This window comes from Dromaius novaehollandiae, chromosome 20 (genome assembly GCF_036370855.1).
Source record: "Dromaius novaehollandiae isolate bDroNov1 chromosome 20, bDroNov1.hap1, whole genome shotgun sequence".
NCBI classification, from domain to species: Eukaryota; Metazoa; Chordata; class Aves; order Casuariiformes; family Dromaiidae; genus Dromaius; species Dromaius novaehollandiae.
Genome location: NC_088117.1, coordinates 10,283,601 through 10,309,211, shown reverse-complemented (window position 1 = coordinate 10,309,211; position 25,611 = coordinate 10,283,601). Strand labels below are relative to the sequence as shown.

General features: G+C 46.3%; 1 protein-coding gene across 6 annotated transcripts in view; it reads left to right on the top strand.

The window, feature by feature from the left end:
* The window catches only part of BRD3 (bromodomain containing 3), a 56,183-nt gene that overhangs the window by 9,248 nt on the left and 21,324 nt on the right, over window positions 1-25,611 (top strand). Inside the window, exons 1-6 of one of the 6 annotated variants that reach the window (XM_064523838.1) lie at window positions 1,067-1,290; window positions 9,704-9,884; window positions 19,787-20,110; window positions 22,137-22,274; window positions 23,255-23,402; window positions 24,865-25,079. In XM_064523838.1, coding sequence (XP_064379908.1) covers window positions 19,910-20,110; window positions 22,137-22,274; window positions 23,255-23,402; window positions 24,865-25,079 — 702 coding nt within the window. In that variant the 5' untranslated portion in view covers window positions 1,067-1,290; window positions 9,704-9,884; window positions 19,787-19,909. Of the gene's footprint in view, window positions 1-1,065; window positions 1,291-2,207; window positions 2,333-9,703; window positions 9,885-19,156; window positions 19,572-19,786; window positions 20,111-22,136; window positions 22,275-23,254; window positions 23,403-24,864; window positions 25,080-25,611 lie in introns of those variants that run through there. The other 5 variants (XM_064523843.1, XM_064523837.1, XM_064523841.1 and 2 more) reach the window with 5 other exon arrangements.

Below are 25,611 nucleotides of genomic sequence, written 5' to 3'. Positions count from 1 at the left end.
TTTAATCCTGAGACGGCAGCAAGAGTGACTAAAGAGAATTTTCCAAAGCACGTCTCCTCTGCCTTGCGCAAAACCCCAATCTTTCAGATTGTAACAGATCTGGAAATTCCAGTCCCGTTGGTCACGTTTTTCAAAAATTAATCTTCTGGAAATAAGGTCTTACAGTGAAAATGCCTCCACCTTATGGCTACAATAAACCGTCTTATTAATTGGCATCGCTGCCTGGCTGTTTGTATAACAAGCAGCATGGCAGCCTCTGCTGGCATAGGAGTCCACAGAGAAATCCCGTAACTACTTATTTTATGTTGGCACTGAAATGCTTCCCCTGGATTCATGTTTTCCAATGGTTGTATTTGTTTGTGCTGTAGCAATTAAACCATATTTTGTGTTATAGCAGTATCTTTTTTAACTTTTCTTTCTCCTGTTTGCTTTTGCAGCTTTGCTCCAGGATATAGGCTGTTGCTCTTTGATTTGCAAGTGTTTGTGTTTTTAATGGTGTTTGTGTTGATGCTCGTGCGGTGCGTTTGTAGTGTTTGTATTTTTCGTGCTTTTTTTATATTCGTGCTTTTATTGTGCACGTTACTTTGTTTTAGGCAACCGATGCGGTGTTACGAAGCGAAGCGCACTAACTAGCGCGGGCTGCATCAGTTCGGGGTTTTCTAATGCGTTTTGCGACTTGCAGCTTGCGCCGGCCGGGTTCTGTTTTTATTGCGGCTGGTATTAGTTGTTGCGTAACAACTGCGAGCGCGCCTTACCCAATGCAAACCCTGGTTTTAAGAAAAAACCAGCTCCGGTAGTTCTGATTTGAAGGGCGGTAACGTCCCCGGGAGCGTTGCGTGCGCCCGCCCGCGCTGCGCCCCGCGCAAGGGGAGCCCGCGCTGCCAGCTGCGCTGCTAAGGTTGCGCCGTCGGGGGACGAGAGGCGACGGCGGGCGCCCGGGGGCAGCCTCACCGGCCGGGGGCAGCGCCCGGCCCCGCCATGCCCGCCCGCTGACCGGGGCATCACCCCGCCGCTCCCCCGCGCTGCGCGCCGCTCCGAGGCGGCAGCCGCGGGCAGGGAGGCGGCGGGCGGCCGCGGGGAGCCGCGCTGCCTTCTGGGACTTGTAGTCCGGCGGCGGGCGGCGGCCGCGCGCCCGGCGCGGCCCGGGACTACGACACCCACGTGGCCTTGCGCCCCGGCGCATGAGCTCTGGGGCGCCTTAGCGCATCTATTATACTGCCTTGCCGAGGATAAAAAGAAGAGCAACTGGAGGGACTATAAGGCAAACGTTGCTGGAGCTGCCGGGGCAAAGTAATCTATTTAATCTTTCCCTTTATTCGTTAGATGCTCGGGTGTGCGTCGCTAGCACTGGGCCAGGGTTTTCTGCAGGGAGGGGGGCCGGGGAGGAAGAGAGGGAAGGCAAAACCCACTTGGGAAAGGCCAATGCCGATTTTTTTTTTCTCTCCCCCTTTTCTGCTGCTGCTTCTCGCAAGCCCTCAAACGCTCCCCTCGGTTCCGCAGCCTTTGTGCGCCGCAACAATGCAACAAAGCCAGCTGGGCTCCGAGACAGGGCGGCTATTGATTTCCCCGCGGCTCCTCTTTGCTTTCCCACCCCCTGTTTCTTCTTCTTTTCTTCTTCTCCTCCTCCTTTCCCCCCCCCCCCCCGCCGAGCGCCCGGGGACGCCCCGGCCGGGCGCGGGGGCTGCGCGCCCCTGCCCCGCCGCGCTCCCCGCGCCCCCGCGCAGGAGGATTTGCTCGCTTTCTTTCTTTCTTTCCTTTCTTTTTTTTCCTTTCCCCTCTCGCTCTCCCTCTCTCTCTGCCCGCCATCTTTTGAAAGGGAAAATTAGGGGCGAGGAGGAGGAGGGCGGCCGGCGCCCTTAGAAAGAAAAACAAAAAAAGGGGGGAGGAAAAAAGGGAAGGGGGGGGACGGGCAGCAGCGAGCGCGGCCCCCGGCGGGGCTTCGGCTCCCCGGGCCGAGGCCGCTCGGGGGCTGCGGCGGCGCCGGGCCCCGCGCTGCGCCGCGGCCGCGCTCGGTGCGCGGAGCGGTGGCGGCGGCTGCGCGCCCTGGCCCGGCGCCGGGCCGCTCCCGGCCGCCTCCCCCCCGGCCCCGCCGCTGCCTGGTGAGCGGGGAGGGGGCCGAGCGGGCGCCGGGATGCGCCGGGCCGTGTGTCCGTGTGTGCAGAGACCGCGGCCCTGCAAAGAGCCGCTGCGTGCGTAACTTCTGCGAATAAATGGAAACAAGTCGCTCGCTGCCCGGAGTTGATCTGTTTTAAAGGCGCCCCAAGAAACGCAGGTCACAGACTTATATATAGAAGCGTCACGCGGTGCTAAACGACGCTAGCGACAATCCAAGGTAAAACTTCCCGACTCGGCCGTGCCCCCCGGTCGCCGCCCGCACCTCCCCGGCGCGGGGGTAGCGCGTTGTTTGCAGGGCGGTCGGTTTCGCTTTCAGACGAAGCTGCGGTGCTGAGGTCGCTGCGTCCCGGGGTTCGCAGGGAAGGTGCTTCCCGCAGGGGTGACCCGGCAGCGGGGCCGCCGTCGGTCAGGTTCGCTCTGAATGTCTTAAAAACGCTGTAGAGTGCGTGTGCCTTTCTGTTGATGTCTGCAGGAATCAAAAGTTACAGAAATAAACTTTTTTTGATAAGCAGTTAGGATGGTTTTGCCAATACTTCGAATGTTTATCTACGTGCAAGTTCCCGGGCACTGGTAAATAGCAGGTTAGGGGGTAATGCAGCCAGAGGAGCACACCTGCTGCTCCTTCCTGGGCAGAAAAGGGCTTTTCTTGATGTGCTTGTTACTGTTTTTAATGTGTTCAGTGTATGTGAGTATGCTAACGGGAGTGTCTCTAACTTAAACTGGAAATTTAGTTTCAAAGCTGACACTCCTGTCCTTAATTCACCCAGTGATAAGTCAAGGTATTAGAGAGGACTTGGTGCCTACCATATGTGCTGCAAGATATGGGTGAGAAGTGCAGAATAAATATGCGTCAATCAAAACAAACAAGAAATCCCCAAAGCAGTCTGGTTGTTTTACAAGCAAAACAATCAAAAAGTCTGTATTGCTTAAAAATACCCAGCAACTTGGGTATGCTGCGAGTGCTAAGTCCTCGCCTCCTAATCGGCAGATCAGAGCTAGCAGACTGCTGCCTGTCTTATTCTGTTAGCTCAGAAGTTTAGGGAGTTTTTAATAACACACTCCAAGGCTCCTGCTGAAAAAGAGTAACTTCTGAACTAAAAGCCTTCCTTTCTGGAAAGAATAAATGGCAAGATTGTACTTTTTCCCTGCAGTCCACACTAGTTAAAAATACTCACTCACGCATGTATTTAATGCTTTGAGACAATGCTTAATAAAAGGACTGGGCGGAGGGTAACAGTCTTATTCAGCATCCAGTGTAAGCTTGATTGCAATATTGTTTCCTATACTCACTGCCTATGTGCCTCATGGCTGAGACAGTAGCTGTCCCCGTGAAAGGCCTTTTTAGTTGTAGTGACCCATGCATGCCGAGTTTAAATTAAAAAGAATGCATGTGCCATGTAGAGTCTGAAGTCTTTTCTCGAAAGTGTCCTTGGAGTCTTAATTCCATTTGTTTTAAATAAAGCTGCACTCCTAAATCACTCTGGGAAATAAGATTTCTGTCATATTAGCACTGAGGTGCTTTAAAAATCTTTGTCACTCAGAAAAAGTCAATTTAGCAGAAAAACATATTTGAGAAGCGTGATGTACCAGCTCAGGATGTATGGTAGGCAGCAGCACTATATTACTATTTTTTTTTCTTGTGAAAGCTGGTTTTGTAAGTCAGTTGCTGCAAATGAAACCTATTTCAGTAGGCTTCAGAACTAGTGTTTCTTCGGACTGTTGTAACTTTACTAGGTAGAATGACTTAAACCACAGTTCCTAATAATCTTGCAAAACCTTTGTTTCTTAAGAACAGTGTGCTTGAACCTCCGTTCTTCAGTCATCTCCTAAAATGGTGGAGACTATGTCAGAGAGTCCTGGTGTCCCCAAACCATGCTGGCAGGTCCAGGCTGCCTGGCCTGAGGGTCTGTTCCCTGCTGAGCCCCAGCAAGCTAAATGCAGTTCCCATAGGTGAAGCTGGAGCAAGGCTGCCGTTTCCAGCAATTTTTGCAGGTGTGTCCCTTCATGGGTGCAGGTTCTGAAAGATGCTGTTTAGCACTTACCTCTAACTTTTTTTAAATGGGCACTTGTGCAGGGGGGTGTGGGTTTCCAGCCAAGCCGTGCTGTGCTCCTAGTCTTGCTCGTTCTCCCCTGGGTGATCTGGGAGCCTGATCAGTCTCGTTGACAGCACAAACAACTTGGGAGTCAAATCCTTCTCCTCAGCAGCAGCTGAGTGATGTAGTGAGGTCTCATGTTTCAAAGGCTTAATTACTTTTACAAAATATACTGCCCTGTGTCTACTTTGGTAAGCTACCAGGTGCTTTAGATGCAGGCAGAACCACACTTAATAAATGAACAAAGAGCATTTTGCCTCTCAGCATTGTTGATTGTTTCTCTTCAATCCTGGTTGCTCCCTTCTTTGCTAATTTGCAAAATTCATTAATCCGCAGTGGGTTTCCCAGTCATTACCACGAACCGTATGTTTTGTTTTGTTTTTTTAAATTACCACATTATTCTACAGTAATAGCCCAGAACGCTATTGTAAGCGGTGGAGTTCTGGGAATTAGCGGGGACCCATTGTTTGCCGTGCTGCTCAGTGAGCTGTTAGGACATTTTGGAAGGACGTGTATGTCGAGCTTTTCATTCCAGTGCGTCTTACTGTGATGTCAGTGCTTTTTTGTCAAGCATTACTGCCTGTTGGAGGTGAACATCTTTTATGTGGCACACTAACAATGCAATATAAGAGAGGAAATACTCCTTAACCCACTTGCTACTAAAGCCAACATTAAAAGGAAAGGATTTAAATTCTTCTGGAGAGCAGGGTGGAAATTCACAGTAATGTGCTGCAAGGCTGTGCTGCTAAGGCTGCTTTCTCTCCCAGTCCTCGCCTGTTCCTCCAGTCTTGCTGGTAAGACACCAACTGAAGAAACACTTGCCTCTATTTTGGATTCCTTTCGCACCTTGCCAAGCCTCAGTCTCTTCCTAGTTTGAATTTGATTAAAAAAGACCACCGTGCCTGGGTGCATTTCAGCAGTGTGGATAACCTGGGCAGAGGAGAAGTGTTTTGAGTTCCGTTCCCTTGCTGGGACCAGAACTCGACGTTCTCCTCTCCACCAGCAGTGCAGCAGGCGGAGCAAGGACACCTGGGGTGAAATTCCTGTGAACTAGGGGCTAAGCTGGAATGAAGTGTCTTGGCCTGGATGATTCCAAACCTGAGGATGCTTAGCTGCAAACCTTGAGATTTGGATTCTGTTCCAGGTGCCACAGGTCTGCTTTTGGATTGACCCCATTTGCTCCTCTTGCCTTTGAAAAGAGAGAGAGAAAGACTGCAGTTGTTATTTCTGGCCTTGAGAGCTATTCCACTGTTGAAGTTCGTGCTTGGAGTGCTCTTCTGGTATGGCAACACTGATATCCTTGCAGAGTGCTTCATGCGCAGTTGTTACCAAAGATGCACTTCATACAACCAGCTTGCCTGTCATGACCAGACCAAGCTTTACTGGGAAAAAGACGCATTTTTCCTGTATAACTTTGCCTATATGGAGGGTGTCTGGTTGAGGATCACACTTTCTCACAGCCTGCTGGCGTGTGGCCGTGCCAAAAGAAATCTGTTTTCCAAATCTGCACTGCTCAATAAGCATGGCCATAAGTGAGTCTGCAGTTTGCAGCACCATGCTATTTTCCTTCCTGCTGCCTTGCTAGGACATTGGACACAGCCTTTTTCCTTCCTGAGGCTACTTCAGGAATCGTGCTGTTCAGTGGGCTGTAGTGATGCTGGTATGCTGGGAATATACGTGCTCTGTATGCCCAAGAAATGTGTGCAGGTGTAACTTGGCTTAACTTTCAAATCAATGAAACAGTCTGAGAATGCTCTTGCTCACTGGGAAGCTTTGCCTTTTTGCATTTTTTGTCAGCGTCACAATTCTGGTTATAGCGGTGAAATAGCTTTACAGTGCAGCTCTTCACGTCGCTGTGTGGAAGGGGGGATGCTACCCGCGTTCATGCTGGAGTGAGGGCTTGTCTGAACGTGGCTGCTCTGCCAGAAAGGTGTTCCTTAGCTGGGCTAGCTTCTTCTGGTGCAGCAGGCCTGTATCCTCAGCCCGATTACTCCTTTCCTGGCAGGAATAAGACACATGGGAATAACTTTTTATAGTTGTGTACACACTTTGGTCGTACTTCTTTTGCCTTGAACTTCATCCGTGTGTGGGAAGTTTGAGAGGCTTAAAGCTCGTCTCTTCTCACCGGGCAGTAAGCTAAGCTGTGGGTGTACAGGTGGGTGCTCCCAGCAGGAGCCTGACCTCCCTGAGCAGTCAGTGGAGAGAGATGTTCCCCCAGTGGGTGATGCACAGCCGTGCTCTGACCTGCCCTCCGGAGCTGCCTCTTCCGAAGGCATGTGGATGGGGAGCAGCTTCCTCCTGCAGGTGGGTTAGACGGTAGGGAATACCTTCCCCTCTCCCAAAGCTGGCACCATAGTTCGACACATAGGCAATAGAGAGAGGCATAATAGACTTGAGATCCAAGTTTTTCCCTCTGTCACGGACTGTTCTGGATTTTAAATGGGATGCCTCCACTCGGGCAGTGGAAGCTCTGCTGAGATGCCTTTCAGGGAGTGAGAGCAGCGTAGCTGGCACACTTTTTTCACACCTTAACTGACCTGCATCTTTCTTGTGTGGCTGAGCAAGTTTATGGATCTACCCAACCTTAGCAAAATCAGTGAGGTGCTTTTCATCCAAAATAGTAGACCACATACAGGCTTTTGCACTTGTTTGGCTATGTTTGTTTTAAGTTCACACCTCAAATTATTCTGGGACAACATCTTTGTTTAGACAAGGTCCTTAGATTGATTTGGAAACAGATAAAGCTAAGTTGGTGCAGCCTGGTCAGGGGAACATGGTGGTCATAGATGGGAGGGCTGCTGCAATGGAGCACGTTGCTGCTCATCTGTCGGCTAAGCTGCGATAATTAACTTGGTGGGTGGGTGTACTTGGTCTGCCCCATTACCAAGTATAATGTTACTGTGGCTCAGCTAACAAGCAGTAATTTTAAATCATGGTAATTCAATCCCTTTCACTTCATTGTCCATCCTCTAAAACTGACTCAAGTGTCATATATTGATTTAGGTAGACTTTGCTTGGGAAAGTTGTGGCGTTGTAAACTTAGAGCGTGAATTAAACCAGTAGTAGCTGATCCATTCTTGCTACACTTTAATGCTTTTTGTCCTAGAGCAAATCTGTTCTACTTCAAAATAGTAACATTAATCATTTAATACATAAAAATAATTTTAAAAAATGAGTAGGAGAAAGCATTGGAGCATGAGAGCGTGCAAGGGAGGTCTGTTGATGAAAGAAGGTATTTCCCTGATGAATCACTTAGATTCTATTCTGTACTATGAAATGCTTCCAACAAGCTAACGTATGGATCTGTTTATTAGAGGTCTGTCTCGCTGTCGGTGTTTGCGTGGAGCTGCCACTAAGGATGACTTCTGTAGCACTTGTAAATATGAACGCTGACATATGACCATGCAATATTAGAGATGTAAGGCAGTACTGTGGTGTAGGCCATTAGGTGCGTAGAGCAGAAGGCAGTCCTTTAAATAGGTAATAGTGTATGAATTGAACACCATTTGCAAGGCTTCCATGTTTGTCCAGAATACTTTGTTTTGTTAAAAGGAGGTGATCTTACTGTTAGATACAGCCTCTTAAATTCAGGTGGAAGTGGAATTTGGTTATATCTAAAACTCCATCCCTAATAGATGTCATGAAGACTTCTTCTGCTGTTGTGTTTTATCTTCTAGAAACATGTCTAAAGAGTGCTGCGGTGTCAGGGCAAGGGATAAAGCGGATAGCAGTTTCAGCTTTGTAGTATCTTCAGATGACAATTAGCGTTGTACTTAAAGAACACCTCATAAATATGGGTTGCTGTTTATTTTTCTTTAAGTATTAATATTACCATAACGCTGAGAAAGAATTACATACTATGGGCTGTATAAATGCACAAGAAAAGACTAATGTCTTTAACTGTGCATGGTAGGGAAATGTTTATATCCTCATTTTACAACAGGGGAACTGAGAAGCCCCCAGCCAAGCACTGAGCTGAGATGTCAGCATCCTGTTTTGTAGCTGTCCTTTTTTTGTAATTCTTTGCAGAGATAGCAGAAGCTCGGAGATGCCCTGCCCAGCAGGGAAGTATTCACTCTCTTGCTTTTTTTTCTTTTTCTTCAAAATGCTTTGTGTCCGATAATCTCTCCCTTTGGAAATCAAAGTGCAGAAAAAGAAACAATCATGACAAAACCTGTTGTGGAAAAACCATGTATAATTCGTTCACTGTAGGTTGAATAAAACTGAGTTTGAGTTTTTTCTTATACTGTAAAAGTACGCAGAGCACCATATGCTGATTTAAAAGGGGAAGGGCAGACCGTCTTTTTCAAAACATAAATCTTTAACTGTGCAGATCATATCCTTTAAAAAGCAGAAAAGGAAAACCCTGTGAGGGTGTAGAAATACAATAATCCCATTAGGAGTTTGAAGCCTTTGCGGGTGTTGCCACGTTATGCTTTAATGGGTGGACATAAATGTTTCTATTATGTGCATATCATCTGAAACTTGTGTCAGTGCCAGAGTATTTTTATTAATAAATTAACAGAAATACAGTTTGTTAACCTGGAACTGGCAAGGTTCTTTTCTGGAGCTGCAGAATGAATCCGAAATAGTATCATGTGTTGGAGAAGTTGTGCTGTAAAATGCTGGTTGAACAGAGGGGGATCAGGAGACAGAGTCTGGAAGGAGATGGGATGTGGTAATGGAAGGGAAGGAGACTGTGCTGCTTGACCTATGCTGTGATTTTTTTTCTTTAGGCCACTACTTGTTGCCAGACTGGGCCTCTCTTTCTTTTCTGGGCTGTCTAGACTGTCTGCAGCTTAGGGCAGAGACTTTGTGCATGCTGCTTTGTGCATTTGGTCTTCGTGAGGGCTATGGAGTGTCTTGGCACTACTGCAATTCCAAGAATTAACAAAGATAGTGAAGTGGTTCATAGACACAGCCTGGTGAAACAAGGTTAAGTCTAGGTGTTTAACCTGTCAGTTTATTACTCTAACAGTCACTGTAATCTCCAGTTTTTATTCCATCTCCCTGTCCCACTCTCCTTGCTTACCCACTTACAATGTCTGGTTATTAGCAGAGGCTGGAGTCTCTTACAGCATGGACTGTCCTCCTACAACATCTGGCAGAATGAAGCCCTGGTCCCTGACTGTCCTGTCTGTGTGTTGCTGTGTTACAGGAAAAATGATGACTGAGCCTAGATAAAACATGCCAGGGCTTCTCGCTCCTGCCCCAGTCTGTAGCTCCAAATGAGAGCGGATGGTTGTGGTGCAGCATTTAACAGCAGCCTGTTGTCAATCACACTGCCAGACTGCATGAAATGGGAAGCTTAACTTCCTCTCTCTTCTCTGTATTTACTCCTCCTTTCTTTTCCTGACTTTCTCTATATTTTGCGCGCTCTCACATGGTGTAGGTTTTCCCTTTTGTTCTTCAGGATTAGTTGCCAGTTTTCTTTCCCAGTTTATCTGCTCAGTAGTATTTGTATTTGTTCTGTGCACCAATTTTGCTTTCTTCAGCCTAGACTGACTTTTGCTGAAGCCAGTGAGTATAAGATCAAGACTTTGCAGGACCCTTCCATCACCATCCACTATTGAAATGATGAACAGCTTAGGCCTGCTTGCTTGTCACCTTGGCTCCCTGTTTGGGAAGGACCTGTTGCTCCTGGACTTCTAGACCATCACCTCTTAGCAGCTCTTGGCAAGTGAGATTTTCATTTTTTACTTCTTGTGGGCTGTAACGTCGTTGCCTGATGGCTGGAATGAGTGCTGGGCAAGCAGGGATCCAAAGATCCCCTGACAGTGAGATCTGTCACAAGCAAGTTCAGGATGGAGGAACATCAGGTTGTCCTGGAACTTCAGTCTCCTGTTTAAAAAGTGGCTGGGAATGCTTGGATGAAGGATGCTAATAATAAGTGACTGCAGTTCAAACCCAAGTGAACAAATGAGTTTGCAATTCTGTTTGGTCCAGAACTATGGTCTTGAATGCAGAAGCATGAGTGAGTGGAGATGTAAGAGTAGAGTCTGTCCATTTTTGCTGTTTAGAAGTGATAGTATATACTAGAAGCATTTAGAGATGGAATAGCAGAGATAAGAAGGCATCCCAGCAGATAGCATTTGTGCCAGGTCTCAATTCGTGGAACTGGCCAGTCTGGAGAGGCTGTCACTGAGCCTGTAGAGACTTTAGTTATGCCCATCAACAATGTTTGAATTTGGGATCATCAAACTTCTTTTCTCTCCTTGGCCAGCTTTCACTTAAAATTGGAGATTCTTCTTGACTAGGTTAGAATATGGCTCCAATTTGTTCGTGTGACGTTTTAGGAAATGACACTGAAGAGACCAAGGTCTCCATGCTCTTGGAACACCTTATACTTGTACAGTGGACTTCTCCAACTGCGATCATGTTAAGCAGCAATCCCGCAGTGAGAGGATGTATCTTAAGGGCTGGGTAGCATTGACTAGATCAACTGTTGTAGCTACTGTAATTGCAACAATGGGAGTGCCCGCAAGCCTTGCCTCTTTCTAAACAGGCTTTCCTATCCCAGGTGTCTAGCACCTAACCTCCTTCGTCTTTTTATCTCATCCTCATAGACAGCTGGAGAGGGGGTAGGACCATCTTGTGTGGTAGAGGGACCAAAAAAGTATGGAGAACTTGAGTTTATTGTGTCTTCACTTAAACTTTCCTTAGAAATAAGTTTGTCTTGATTGACCAATTAGTTGCTTCTTGTAGGTGTTAAGTCTGTAAAACCCAGCTCTGGAGAGATGCTGAGCCATAAAAACTATAACTCAGTGGGAAAGTTGCTTAGCACTTTTGCAGGATGGGGCTTGAAGTGGTTGTCAAATCATAGAAGAGGACTGAGATGCTGCCTGTGTTGTGGTTTATACCATACTTCAGTGTGCCTCCAGCCACATTCCTTTCTCCTGCCCACCCCAATCCTATTCCTGACATGTTGGGAGCCTGTATGGTTTGTGGCTATGTGCCAGGCACCTTCCCAGAGCTTCCTTTTTGCCTAATGTCCAATATTGCAGGTGTTGTGCTATAAATGGGTTTTCAGGGGGACTGCAGTAACCCCTAGAGTGCTAGAACTTGCCCAATAAACGCTTGATGTTAAGGTGTGATGATGTATTTGTTGCGATGCCCTGGATGTGAGAGAGCGTATGGTCAAAGGCAGGTTTGCCTCCTTTCTCCCCGAGCCTTGACTGCCTGCTGTCTGTCGTCTTTCTGGCCCTCTCCATGATTATGAGGTATTCTGAGTTCAGCCCTGTGCATCATCCAGGGTAATTTCATTGCATCTCTACCTTTCCCCACTAGGAAGAAGTGGCATGAGCAGAATCTGTGCAGACATGTGAGTGTGTTGAACACTTTATTTTCATTACAGAGATTTGGCACAGAAAATAAAGGCTGAAACAGCTCAACATTTTTCTTCCATTGCCACAAATGTGTAATTGGTGTATCTTGTTCCGAGAGGCACAACCGCTAGAATTTTCCTATTAAGCAGACAACACCTACGTTTTCCTATCCACCTTGATCTGATTCTGTCCTCCCAGAGACCTGATCTGCATGTCACTAGTTGCTTTACCCACTCAAACTTGTTCATAGATGCTGCCTTTCTACTGTTACAGCTAAGCATTTGTTAGCATGTTCATTATAGGTCACCCAGTTAGTTTGCTGAAATACTTCCTGGAAGACTTTTTTTTATTAAGGGCAGTTCCCTTTGTTTTGGCAGTCTCAGTCCAATCCTTAGTCTGGAGTCAGATCTCAAAGCTGGCTGGATTCCTTCAATCAGGCATCCAATGCGGAGTAAGCTCTTCTACCACTCTTGCTTTTCTTTCCTCCTGTAGCCTTATTAACAAAACTGGGCATAACCCAAGACCTTGCATGAAAACATGTCTGGGTCAAAATTTGCCTGAATATTGTCAGAGAATCTCACAAAGTAGGGCTGGAAGAAATGTCCAGAGGTCATTTTGTCCTTCTCTGTGCTCCAAAACAAGATCAGCCATACCTAATCCATTACTGAGTCTGGTTATCTAAACTGTTCTCAAAAGCAAATTCAAAGCTATGAAAATGAACCTGTTACACTGTGAAACATCACTCCCTGCACTTGAAACTGCAGCCTTTAAAAGCAACTGAGCCCCATATGATTTGTGCATTGCAGAAGGCATGTGACATGCATCTAAATTCTTCCTCAGACTCTATCAGAAGGTGCTTATTGTGGCATTAGCACCTTGATGGGCCAAAGCATTGCTCTCCATAATTGTCAGGGAGACCATCATTTTACCTGAGGTGTCCAGAATACTGCTTGTAAAAGTCACCAGTGCTTTTATGGTCAAGATAAAGTGACTTTTGGGTACCCTTGAGTTTGAAGAAGTGATGCAAGACATCTTAAAGCAGTCTGATTTGCAGGAAGTGCTGCGTACAGATCAGAAGTGAAGGCCCTTGAAATTACCAGTTACTTCTGGCTGACTCTTATCTACTGGTTAGGAACCCACAGGCTCCATACTGAGGAAGCACCTGCTCTTATAATAGCCAAGGAGAGACCAAGGGTGGGAAATCCATCTGTATAATCTGATGAGTATTAAACTAACCAAGTCAAAAGCCAAGGAACTGAGTTAATCTTCTGTGATCTTTCTCCCTCCCTAACAGAGAGGTAAGTTAAGGGTGCAGTTGTGTCCCCCTCTCTGAGTCTCAGGATGTTATTGGAGCTATGCTCGAAATACTATACTTGAAAAACAAATCTCTCTGTGGAATTAATGATGTGGGAGACAATGAGGACAGCCAAATGGACTTCAGGAGCGCAAAGCTGCGGTGTGCCATAGAGGCATTCACAAGCCAAACTCTCATTTCCTGCAGCGAGGCCAGGTGCAAATGCTTCATCCCCAGGTCTTGAGGGGGTGGCTGATTGCATGTAATGTGTGTGTGTGTGTCTGCCAAGCCACTGCTGGCTGATATAGCAACTGGGCTGTCCTCAAGTCTGGGTGTCAAATTGCAGATCCCTTGCATTTGAAAAGAACATCCCTGCTGTCCTGGGGGCAGTAAGTAGTGAAAGCTGCCTGGAGGTGGATCCCTATACAGCGCTGTGTGAAGGTGAGGGATGGCAGCGTGGGAGGAAGAAGAGGGCGTCTTGTCAGCTCTGTTTCCTTCTGAGGAGCCTGGAGGAGTGGTGGTATAACCCTGACTTTCTATGGCCATAGACATGAAATGGGTATAACTGCCCTCAGTTCACAATCATATCTGAGCTTGTGTTGATGGGTTGACTTTTGGGGCTGTACAGCTTGTGTACTAGGCTGAACAGTGATGCATCATTTGTGGGACTATAAAGAGGTTTGGATCAGGCGCTTGGTTGCTTTAAGGGATCTTTGCATTGTGTGTAATAGCAAGGCTTTTGGAGGTGGCCTGGTAAACCTCTGTGCCTGTGTTTTCTTGACAGAGATGACTTACTGTAAATGCAGTGGATGTTATTTGGTTTGAGGAAGAGAAAAAAAATTCTGTGCAGGAAAGTGATTGCTAACAATCATTGGAGAGAAAGATATAATATTCCTGTCATCTGGATGGTGTTTCTTTTAGCTCATTTGAATGCTTGGTTTCCAAATAAACCCAAATTCATGTGCTGCCTTTCCTCAGGTTTGACTGGCCACTGTTAAAATCTTCTCATGCTCTGCACTTTGTCCCCTTTGCTGTCCAACATCTTCCTGCTGAAGTGGCTTACGTACTGAGTAATACGTATGTAATCACAGCAGCAGCAAGGAAAGTCTCTTACTCTTCAATTAGACAACTCTGGAAAGGCCAGAAAGGCAGTTTTGCTGGCCTCCCTTTCTGTGTTTTGTAACCAAATACCTTGTGTGTGTGCGTGTCTGTCTTGGCAGCAAGTCTGCATTTGCAGGAATTTGATCAACTGGCAGTCTTTCTCCCTCTCAGAAACACAATTTCTGACTCGTGCGCCCCTGAAATAGAAGCATGCTAAACCTCTTCCACAGCTGCAAGAGTCTGGGCAGCGTGAGCACATGCCTGATGCCTCTCCAAGATGGGGAGCAGCATATGGTGGCAGATCTGACCAAGTCCTCTTGGCTACTGCTGCTGCCCAGGAAAAGGGACGAAGCATCTGCTTTGGTGACTGCAAGGAGCCTAAAAGGGGGAGTGATGCCTGGAGTGGCGGGGGAGGATGTCCGTTCCAGATGCCACACTGTCACACTGGTTCTTGCTGGTGGCTCGGTGTTACCTGCAGCAAGGCTCAGGCGCTGCCCCTTACACTTGTGTGAGCATTGGAGGTGGCATTTCTCTGGGCTGGCTAAGAAAAAGCCCGATTTGGGCATTTGCTGGGGTTTGGGGCTCTGCTCTTGGCCCTGCCACAGGCTCCCTGGGTGGCCTCGGGCCAGTCACTTCACCACGGCTTCCCCTGCTCTTTTTCTGCCTCGTCCGTTGTGAATGCCAGCTCTTCGAGGTGGGAACAGTGCCTTACTGTGTGTCTGCAGAGTGCCAAGGACGGAGGGACCCCGATCTCTGTGCAGGCTCAGCATGCTGCTGTAACATAAATAATAATGTTCCCTGACCTCATCTTTATCTCCACATCTCTTTAACTCGATCATTTTCCCTGGTGCGAAGACTTATGTCTGTGTTTCTGGATGGGCTGGAACTGGGCCAATTTTTCGTCTCTGTCCAAATAACTACGCAGAAATATGACACTAAGGAAAAGAGTTGGAGGGCTTACATGCTAACGTAAAGCATACTACCTTTTCATTTTGCAGTCAACACAAATACCATCCCATACCACACAAACAGCGACAAGGGACTGAGCCATCCGTTAAATGTTCTGCATTGCCAAAGGAAGTGGCAGAACCGTTAGCTGAAGCAGCAGGCTTACTGGCACAGTGCATGTTTCACGGGGCTTTACAGCTTCTTTTAAAATAGTCTCCACGACTGCAGACAGTCTGTGGGCTGCATAAGTTTGCTAAAATGTCGTCCTACTAGTACAGGGAATTATTAGCATGTTTTTTCCATGCCAACTCTCTCTCCACTGGCTGACCTATGCAAGCAACTGAATGAAATAAGAATTAAAAAAAATCCTTTCAACCAACCTGTGTTTTTTGATGACTGGTTTGGCTAAGGGATGAGCCAAACCCTGTGGATTTGCTGGGTCCCACACTGGGGAAGGTGGCAGCTCATCTGCAAAGGACAGATTTGAACTCCAGAGAAGCAAGTTTTATTTGAAAGCTTTGGGTTGTGTTTTGCTTTTGATTATCTTCTCAAACTGGGATGAGTGAAAAGGTGGGGAAACACAGAATGTGGGAAGCAGTGTACAGTATTCATATATCATGGTGAAAGGGTGTGCTTTAAATTCCTAATGTTGAAATTGTAGATGGCAGCCAGAAGAATCAAGAACACTTTTTGTTACTTGAAAGTTACAGGTCTAGGGAAAAGCATAAATAACAACTTCAGAAAATATAAATTTAAGAAGCTATTACTCCAGGGCTAAAAAGTCCAGCCCTAGGCCCTACTCGGGAAATGCACGTGGCATCTGTGCAAAGACTGTTTTTGGTGGTCTTCCTTCTGGGCTTGTACAGTATCTTGCATGGTGGTGTCCTGGCTCACAACTGGGCTTCTTAACAGTTTAAATAATTATTGATGCTAATGCAATTGAAGTAGATGCTGACTTGCTTAGACCAGAGCTGTGTATTTCTGTTCTGCTTGTGGTAATGGGACAATTTGTGTCAGTTTGCCTGGTTTTTGTGAGTCTTAGTGTCAGGCTGGATGGCTTGGTATGAAAAGTTGGTCTGTCAAATGGCTATGGCTCTTACTTTGCTTGTTTAATAAATGAGGACTGACAGCTAGTAGATGTTTCAGTCCTTGAACTACCTGGTACAAAAGTACCTAGTACAACAGTGCTGGCTGGTGAAAATTGGAGCTTCTTCCTGTGAGACTCTTCTTTCTCTCCGCTGATAGTAATCACAGTTTAGCATCAAAACGTGCCGTACTGGGTGTCTCAGACAGGGCTGATGCTTCTCTGAGTTCAGTGTCATGTGCTCTCTTCATAGGTGGGACATTTCCAAAGCATTTTCAGCCTCAGCTTCCAGGCCCCTCCTAATCCTCCTTTTTTTTCTTTTTAACAAAAATTTTATTTTGAAAAGTTAAAAGTAATAGAATGGAAGTAAAAGTAAATTTTAAGTTCTAAAAATTAAGGAATGATCTGAAATCAGAGTAACTCCCCCAGCAAGTGATGAGGAGGCGGTTGGACCAAGGGCTCACACAGTGCGGTGAGGTAGGCAATTCGCTGCTGAAAGCAGGGGCAGAGCTCCTTGCCCCATTTTCTGGTGAAGCGTAGTGATGCGAGAGGAGTGCTTTCTCCTGCCTTGCTGCAGTGAGATCTCTTCAACCCTTGTTTAAGACTGAGTCTTCAATTAGAGCTCTTGGGATGTCTCACGGGAAAAGGAGCTTGTCTTTCAGTGGTGCTCACATTCATTTTGAAGAATTAGCTGCAAATGCACATTAAAGCTGCATTTATGCCAGGAACAAATATTTCCAGTGCTGCTGCAATAGCCCAGGTAGCTATTCCTGTCTTTCAGCTGCAGGATCCAGAATTTAAATGACAGTACTGCTAAGAGGTTTGGGTTTTGTAGCCACGTTAGGTTGTAATAACCAGTGAGTTGGAGCATGCATGTTAAAGAGGATCAGCTGTCAGAGGACTAGCTCATTTGGCTGTCATGTTTCAGCCCCTCCTACTTTTGCTAATGTTCTTAATTAAAATCCTTTCTGAGTTATGTCACTGATGATTATTACAGTCCATGTTAGAGAAGCGTGCACAAGCCTCGTTTAGCTTGACGAGCAGAATGTTGTGCATGCGAAGAGACAATGCACATCCCGAAGAATTTGCGGCCCAGCTGGGTGGAACAGATGAAGGCAGAAAGGAAGTATCATTATCTGCATGGCCCAGATGAGGAGCTGTGGCACGAAGATACTGAATGGCTTGCCTAAGGTCAGAGGGGGAGTCCGGGAGAGGCAGGAGCTAGGATCTGTGTTTTTTTGAATTACAATTCTGGGGTTTAGTAAAAATAAATTTAAGTTTTAAAAAATCCTCTCTGAAATGGAGCTTGAGAGGTAGGAGGGTATAAGGAAATTGTGATGAAAACAGGATTGTTACTATTAGGAGCTATATTGTATTAAGCCTTAGTGTGTTTAAAGGGAAGGCTTAAGTTATATTGTATATATAGTTTCAAACTTGTGACTGAAATGCTCTATAGCACTAGAAATTGCTCTCTGTGGGGGGTTTATTTCCCATTAATCCTTGTATTGGATTCGGTTTGTTAATCAAGACACCAAACAAAATTCTTCAATGATGGTCACCAGGGGCCTGCAGTCGGATGATAAATATCGGTCAGAGGCCTTGGGGTCTGAAATCTGTGCAGAGGGCTGCTCAGAAAGACTGAGTGAAACATCCCAATCACCTCTTTTCTTTTTAAAAAAATTTTTGGCTATTTTTCCCCTTGATCCTAAGATTGCATTTGGCTGTATTTCTGCCACTGCTTCAGGTTGGTGGAAAATCACAAGAAAATGCTCTCCCAGTTTCTTGCAACTCTGAAATTCCAGCTAACATCCTGTTTTGAAACTCCTTGCCCAGAACGTGCCAGCATCCTTCTTGGTGGCTTTGTGATCACCCTGCCTGCCAGGGCCAGCAGGCCAGCGTCATCGGATGAGAGGGCTGGGGAACAGAGGCTAGTCCTCTTTGAGCTGCTAAGCTGGGCTCTTGAGCTGTCAAAGACTAGGGTCTGGAGGGCTGCCTCTGGGTCTGTACTGCAGATGCATGGCACAGGAAAGTCTTTCCATCATGTCTGTTTTTCTACATCCTTGGAATATGATGGGATTACTGTATCCCATGAGTGGATGATGGCAGAGTCATTCCTTGACTTGTTTGTTCCCTGCACCCAAACATGTATGCATGCACTAACAGATTTGTTTAGGTTTTTAACACTTTCATTTTACATACAAGCACTATAAAAACTAAATCAACTCCATAAAAGTCAACCAGCTGTGGTTTCTGGAGCTGGGGACACCTCTGAGCCGAGCCATGGCGGGGTCTGTCCGGTGGCCGTGGCACCTGGAGCGTGCAGGCTGCCCAGTGCACTGTGGCACTGGGAGCACTGGTGGTTCTGCTGCATGGTCTCTTATGTCACAATGTCACCAGGGTGGCAGAGTGGTTCCGCTCTGCTTTCCTGGTTCTGGGGTCTCCTGGGACATATGCCCTCTGGAAGGCAAATGCCTCGGCTACCTGGGCAAGACTGGGAAGGCTGATATTTAAACATCCTTCTCTGTTGCAGATCTGTTTGTTTGTGCACATCTGTTTTTGTAAAATCCCCCTAAATTAGGTAAGCGTTTAGTTCTCACCATCATCTAATCAGCTCCTCAAAGGGTAGGTTGATGGTCTATATTTAGTCCAGATATTCAGCAGAGATGATTAGGGATGTATCAAGGAAGAGGTTTTTCTTTTTCTAGGATGTCTTAATGCTCTTTCTTTCTTCCTGTATAACTGCAGCTTCTATCTTTGCTCTTTTTTGTGATATGTTTCTGTATGTGCATGAAGCATATGTCAGTGAGAATATTTGTGTGGTTTTCTGAATGTATTTGAGATAATTTGCCTCTAGAAAGTGATTGTGGTCTGTTTGCCATGAGTAGAGTAGTTCTGATGTGAATTGAAATATCAAATGTTTATGGAAGATGACATAGCAAAGCTGTTTACCATATGGTATATGAGACACAGTAATACTAGACAATTTTTTTTTCCTAGAGTATGTTAGGAAAAAGTAAAACTAAAATAATGGAATTTATGTGTATTCTTCTGTATTTCAGGCATACCATTAAGAGTGCTCTCTTATCCAGGGCGTGGGGTGCAATATAAATATAGTATGAATTATGTTTTATATTGAGCCAATTCCTTGACGCTTCCGTCTGAAACTGAGGGCCCGGTCAAGTGGGCTCAGTCAGAGACAGACTGCCTTTGAGATTCACAGTGCAGATCGCCTCTAGTTAGGATGTTGCTGGTGGCATCTTGCACTCCCGGCTGATCACACCACCTCTCCCCGCACCTTTGTTTGCTTCTCTGGATCAGGATCCTAGGACAGCTCTGTTCAACTCTCGATTATTGGATTTTGCACTAACCACAGCACCAGTATGGAGACTCGTACGCTGACTCGGTGTGTCAGCCAGCCTGGATCTAGAAACAGCACAGTTACGTTTGTGTGGAGCTGCATGCTATGGATTTACTGGCTTGGATTAGTGCATCCTTGGGAGTCTCTGCATGACATCATCACTGTATTTCTTATGCTACTCCATGTGTTTTCTTTGCAAGAAGATGCACTCTGAGCCAGGTGAAGCAAGAACCAGTGCTGTGAAGCTTACCAGGTCTCTGCAGGCCTTGAGTTTGGGAACTGCTGATCTGCTGTCTCTTGGGTCTTGTGCCATGCTCATCATTAAGATAAGAGTTTATTACAAGAAATGAAATAGATGGGGTGAAGAGCCTGGGTCAAGATGCTTCTACTATTGGTAGTGTTTGAACATGCCTACTTCAAGTAAGTTTGTGTATTTACACATCATCCTCTTCCTCTTTTGTGATCTAGGTTACATGGTTGGACCCTGGAAATGGGATGCCGGTCCCATTCAGGGAGCATAAAGGAAGAAAGAAAATTTCCTAGCTGTTACTGCTGCTGCTGTGACAGCGAGTGAGAGCCAGAGGCAGGAAAATGTCGACAGTCACATCAGCAATCCAGGCTCCTCAGGGCCCTGTGAATCCACCGCCTCCGGAGGTCACTAATCCTAATAAGCCTGGCCGGAAGACCAACCAATTGCAATATATGCAAAATGTTGTGGTAAAGACCTTGTGGAAGCATCAGTTTGCTTGGCCTTTCTACCAACCTGTTGATGCAATTAAATTGAATTTACCAGTAAGTATCTGTCATTTCCTGCTCTGTATTCTGTTCTTGGAAAGCTTTGTGTTAGTGAGCTCAGTTTTCTGATCATTAGATCAGAATGGTCAGGTTGCTTTTTGTGATTTCCATGAACGCTCTCAGACCCACTGAATTTGAAGGTGATGTCTTTCAAAGCTGGAGATCTCTGAAGGAGAAAATCTGCCTCACACTTAGAGAAGGGATACAACAGGACCCAGGCAAGCCGTCTTAGAGCAAATGAAGTGTAATGCTTCATTTGTGGCTTGCCTGTGGTTACTTTTACATGCCATTGCCCCTTGTCCCATTTCTCTCCAACTGGAGTGAGAGCCTTGGAGCCTGCACTCTCCTGAGCATTTAGCATTGGCCTCAGTGTGACTTGTTTCTGATGGGCTTTCCTGGTTTTTCCACTGACTTCAGTGTTGAGGAAGACAGGAGAAGCTAATTAGCAAGGATACTTTGGAGCTATCTAGCTCCAAATGCCCATACTGGAAGCAGAAGGAACAGAACAGTTGGATTTATCCATCTGTCTCCTGTGCTTGGTGATATGTATCCTGTCTGTCAGACCAGCTAGTCCAAGCTCAAGCCAGGTTACTCATCAGTGACTGAAGTTTTACTAAGCTGCTTTCTTCCAGGGAACAGTCGCATACCTTTTGCCTCTTCAAAGTGGTTCTGTAAGTGTAAAAAGTCAGCAGCTGAGGCAAACACCTAGCCACCTGCTTCACCCGGACACTGACCCCTGCCCAGCCTGGGGTCCGTTCAGTCGAGCAGCCTGCTGCAAATTAGCTCTGGCTACTTTGAACAGCTCTGTGATTGCACGCAGGGTTCGAGGGAGCAGGGTGCTGGGATGTGAGGTCTGGAGAGCTCCAGTTACCGCAGGTTATGACCTGATTTTATGGACTGGATCAGGAGTCTTTTGAACTCTGTAATGTTGTTGATGGGTGCTATTTAAAGTGCTAGCCAGAAGAGTAAAACACTTAACACCTGTATAATATTTCACCAGGTCTGTGCTCCTTTGTGTCGTCTTTCTGTGGATTTAGTTTCTCGGTGAGGAGTTTTGAAGTGGTTTTAAAGGCAGGTTACCAGAGAACTTAAAGGAGTTGCTGGAAGAATAATTGTTTTTCACATGTGGCCTAAATCAAATCTGCACAAGGCTGGTAACCAGTAGGTTGCCTTTTCTGCCCCGGCATTCCTCGCATAGAAAGAGTCGGTGTTTCAGGTCGCTCTTGAGGGTTGGGCTCAGAGAACGGCCAGTGGCTGTATGTGGCTTCATGTGATCACGCGATGAGAGGCCTTGCTGCTTTCCTCCAGAATAAGAAAATTAAAGCATATAACCTTGAGTGTTTAGAGCATCTCCAGGGTAATCACAGCCTCTACAGCTGCTCGAGTCCAGCCCAGTGAGAAACGGCAGTAATGTGGAAGCCTTTGGAGAGCGTTTCAAGGGAGACACTGGAACTTTTAGTACGCTCTCCCCCAGTGCTGGCATTGACAAAGGTCTTTAAGTGACAGGCGTTTCAGTGGCAGTCTTCTAAAAAGGCAGGCAGAAATGCTGTTTCCCAAACGACAGCCAGTCCATAGTCAAACTGAGCACCCTGCCCAAGCTACTGCTGACGCTGCTGCCCCTAATTCTGGTCCCGTGCGAGTATAAATTGGATCACCGTCACGTTAGTCTGGTTATAAAATGTGGCACTGTTCCACTCTGCGGTACAAACCAAAACTGCACTTACAACACTTAAAAAAAAGCCAATAAGGTCCAGTGAGCCACTTGTATGTGTGTTTGAGCTTATGTTGATGAGGGCTGGAGAAGGTTTGTGGTTGTGGAAGGAGTTCTCATGCTTTGTAGTCAGATCTGTAACAGTAATGACGGACTGAAAGGCTACAGCTTGTAAAAGAAATAAAAGCGAAGATGGTATTTGCAGTTTGCACAAAAATTTGGGGATGTGTATTAGGAAGGAGGAGAAGGTTGGGACTAGAAGAGATGTGAATGCAGTCTTTCCTCCTGACTTCTTTCCTGTTTCTCCAACAGGATTATCACAAAATAATAAAAAACCCCATGGACATGGGGACGATCAAGAAGCGCCTGGAACATAACTATTATTGGAGTGCCAGTGAATGTATGCAGGATTTCAACACCATGTTTACAAATTGTTACATTTACAACAAGGTAAAGAATCCAGACAAGTTTTGAGCTGGGGCACTGCCTAGAAAAGACCCAACTACTACTCTTACAGTACAGGTTTTGAACGGGCTAACTTTTCGGCGCTGCAGGCCCGCCTTGCAAGGATTTGAAATGCCACTAATTGCAACCACATTACTGGAAATGTACAAAGCTGCCTTTGTGCTGTGGCTTTCTTCCCCCGCACTAGTTAAAATGGCAAATGTGCCTTTTAATTAAAGGTAGGTTTCTGTTTTGGGATTATGTAGTGAGTTACTCAAGATTTTGGTCCTTGTATTTTCAGTTAGGAATTCTTTCAGATTAGCTAAAGTTCATACAACATTTTGGAGGTGTTAAGTGATATATTAGTGACAAGTTATGCACTGGTTGTCCAGCAGTAGCAATATTTCCTACCTCTCTTAGTAGCAGAGGACAGTTCAGTAAGTAGTATAACTCTGTTCTCTGCCAGTGTTTCATACCTGTGTGTGCACCTTGTGATTGCATGTTATTGTTTTGGGTTTGGCTTATCTGCTGTTTTGTTATGTTGTTAAAAGCCTGTATTGCTTGTATTATGTTTTCTATGATTGTCATCATAGACTCATACTGGAGAACAAGCTGAAATAAATTAGTTTGAGCCACAGAGAATATGTTTACACTCTTCTCTTGGACCTGCGGGCAAGCAGGGTTGGACAGCTCATCTGTTCCAGTTTGCTGCTGCTTAAGCTGATAGTGTGCTAGTTATCAGGGCTCCTGATACTCTTTGGATGCAGCGTACTTGGAGGCAGTAATACGTACATTGGTAATGTATGTAGAGCAGGAGTGTAGCATACAAGCAGGGAGAAGATGTAGTCTGTTTATTCTCAGAGCTTGGATACCGTCACTTGTTTGAAGGGCAGTGTCACTGAGGATTTGAAAGCCTGATCTTGAGCCTCTTTGCATCTAACATATGGATGGCATAGTAGCACTGGCTTGTCTTCTTGTCCCTGCAGCCCACAGATGACATCGTCCTCATGGCCCAAGCCCTGGAGAAGATATTTCTGCAGAAGGTTGCCCAGATGCCTCAGGAGGAAGTCGAATTATTACCCCCGGTTCCTAAAGGCAAAGTTCGCAAGCCATCAGCAGGCGCGCAGAGTGCAGGTATTAACCTGGTCCAGTGACAGTGAACATTACAAGTCTGTTACTGAGACCTGACCCACCTTCTAAGCTGCCTGACTGTGCAAATGGTGAGGAGGCTAGGGAAGGAGCGTGTAGTCTAACGGTTAGAGCAGTGGGAGAGAGTGCAAGACTTCTAGATACTAATCACCCACTGTTTCAGGGCTTGTCTGTCTTAAGGCCCCTCTGCATACATCATACAAACATCTTATCTGTAATGTACTCATGTGCACAGTGCTTCAGTGAGGGAGGGCAATGCTGTTGCTTCCCATATGCAAAGAAGAAGCCAAAGCAGAAAGACACAAGGTAGTTAGACACCCCAGGCTGCTACAAGTGACAGTCTATGGCATGGAAAGCTGCTTTGGATCTGGGTTTATACCCAGAATGAAGTGTGATTGCCAAAAAGGATTGATTATGCTATTGCAAAAGGTTGTGTAGAGAATTGCATGTCATTTGAAACTAAGTTTAGTTCAGCTTACCTTGAGCTGATTTTAAATGGGCTTAAGACTGAAACGTCCTTAAGCAGGGCAAAACAATTCATAAAGGAGCTTGTGTGGGCTGAATTAAATTGTTGCAAGCGTTTTCTTTAAACAAGGTCTAATTGTTGCTCTGGGAAAGTCAACTGTTCCTTCTTGTTTTCCCACATCCCAGGTGCCAAATGCAACTGCAACTTCATCCAAGCTCAGAGAAATTTGTGGTGTTGTCTTTTCAGCATCCTTTGATAAAAGCTGCTGTAAAAATGTAGGAGAATATTGCTACTTTGTTCATTAATTACTAGATTTGTGACCCCCTTAACTTTTGGACTAGTAAACAGTTCTTTGACAGTGCAGGTGTAGCATAAGAGACGCTTGCCTGGGTATCAGGAGACATGGGTTGTACTCCCAGCTCTGTTGTTTGTTTGTTTGTTTTTGTTTTTTTTAATAACTCATAGTGAATTTGAAGTGCTTTGGACCCTTAGGAACCTAGCAGGCAGTAGAGCAGTGGTTGTTACCATTGGCCCTGCCTAGTTAAAGCACTCCCAGATTGAAGTCTGGTCAGAGCAGCACCTGTCCAAAAGAGTCATTTCCCTCCTTTTCCTCTGCTTGAGCTTCTGCTCTTTGCTGAGAGCAGGATAGCTTTCAGAGCAGCCAGAGGGGTGAAAACTGTCCCAGAGCAACACAGCTCGCATGCAAAGCTTGGAGTATTTTGCTTGCATGTGGCCAGCTTAAAGCTCACAGTAGAAAGACTTAGGTCAGTGATGCCTCAACCTTTTTGGCCCCTGGGTAACAGCACCAAGCAAATCACATTCAGTGTCCTCCTTGCTCTTCCTGTGGCCCTAAACTGGGCTCTTTGGCCAAGCCTGTGGTTACACAGTCCAGCGGCAGCAGCATCACTTTGTTCCCAATGTCTTGTCAGCTCTTGTAACCATCAGTACATTGCAGTGCGTTTTCACTTTGTCGTTTGAAAGGAGCGCAGCAAGCAGTGGCCGTGTCTTCCGTCTCCCCGCCGGCCCCGTTCCAGAGCGTCCCTCCAGCCGTGTCTCAGACGCCCGTCATTGCCGCCACCCCCGTGCCAACCATCACTGCTAATGTCCCGCCTGTCACTGCCCCTCCCGCCGCTGCTCCCCCTCCGCCTGCTGCTCCGATAATGCCCGTGGTTCCTCCTACGCCACCGGTAGTCAAGGTAAACAGAGCTCAACCCCTTCCTCTTGAGAAGGCAATATTGCTTCATCCCCTCACTGCTGGTTATGTGCATTACTTTTCTTTGCATTTGACTCCTTGCCTCTCTGACCATCGCTGCCCTTTTGAGATGTGCTCAGACAGGTGCTTGCCATCAAGTTTGAGTGGGTTGAGAAGTTTCCCCTCAACCCAGCTGAGGGGATGTCAACTTCAATTGCTCTGCCTCATTTAAAAGCTCTCATTTGACCATAGGCTTAGCCAGGGCTGATGCTCCATGAATCAGAGCTGTCAGAGCTTCCCTGATTTTTGCACCATATAATCCAAAGTGTCTCTCCTCTCTGTAACTGACCCCTTGATTTTACTGGGACTGTTCCTTTAAGATTTGCAGACTCCAGCACTAGGAATGTTCCTCTCTGCCATAAAGCAGTTCAGGACAAGCCCGTCACTCCAGTCAGAGGAGATTGATGTCGCCTGCAGGTTTTGGGCACATTAGTTCTGTCTTCCTTACTGAGTAATCTGGGAGTTGGCACTGGTGT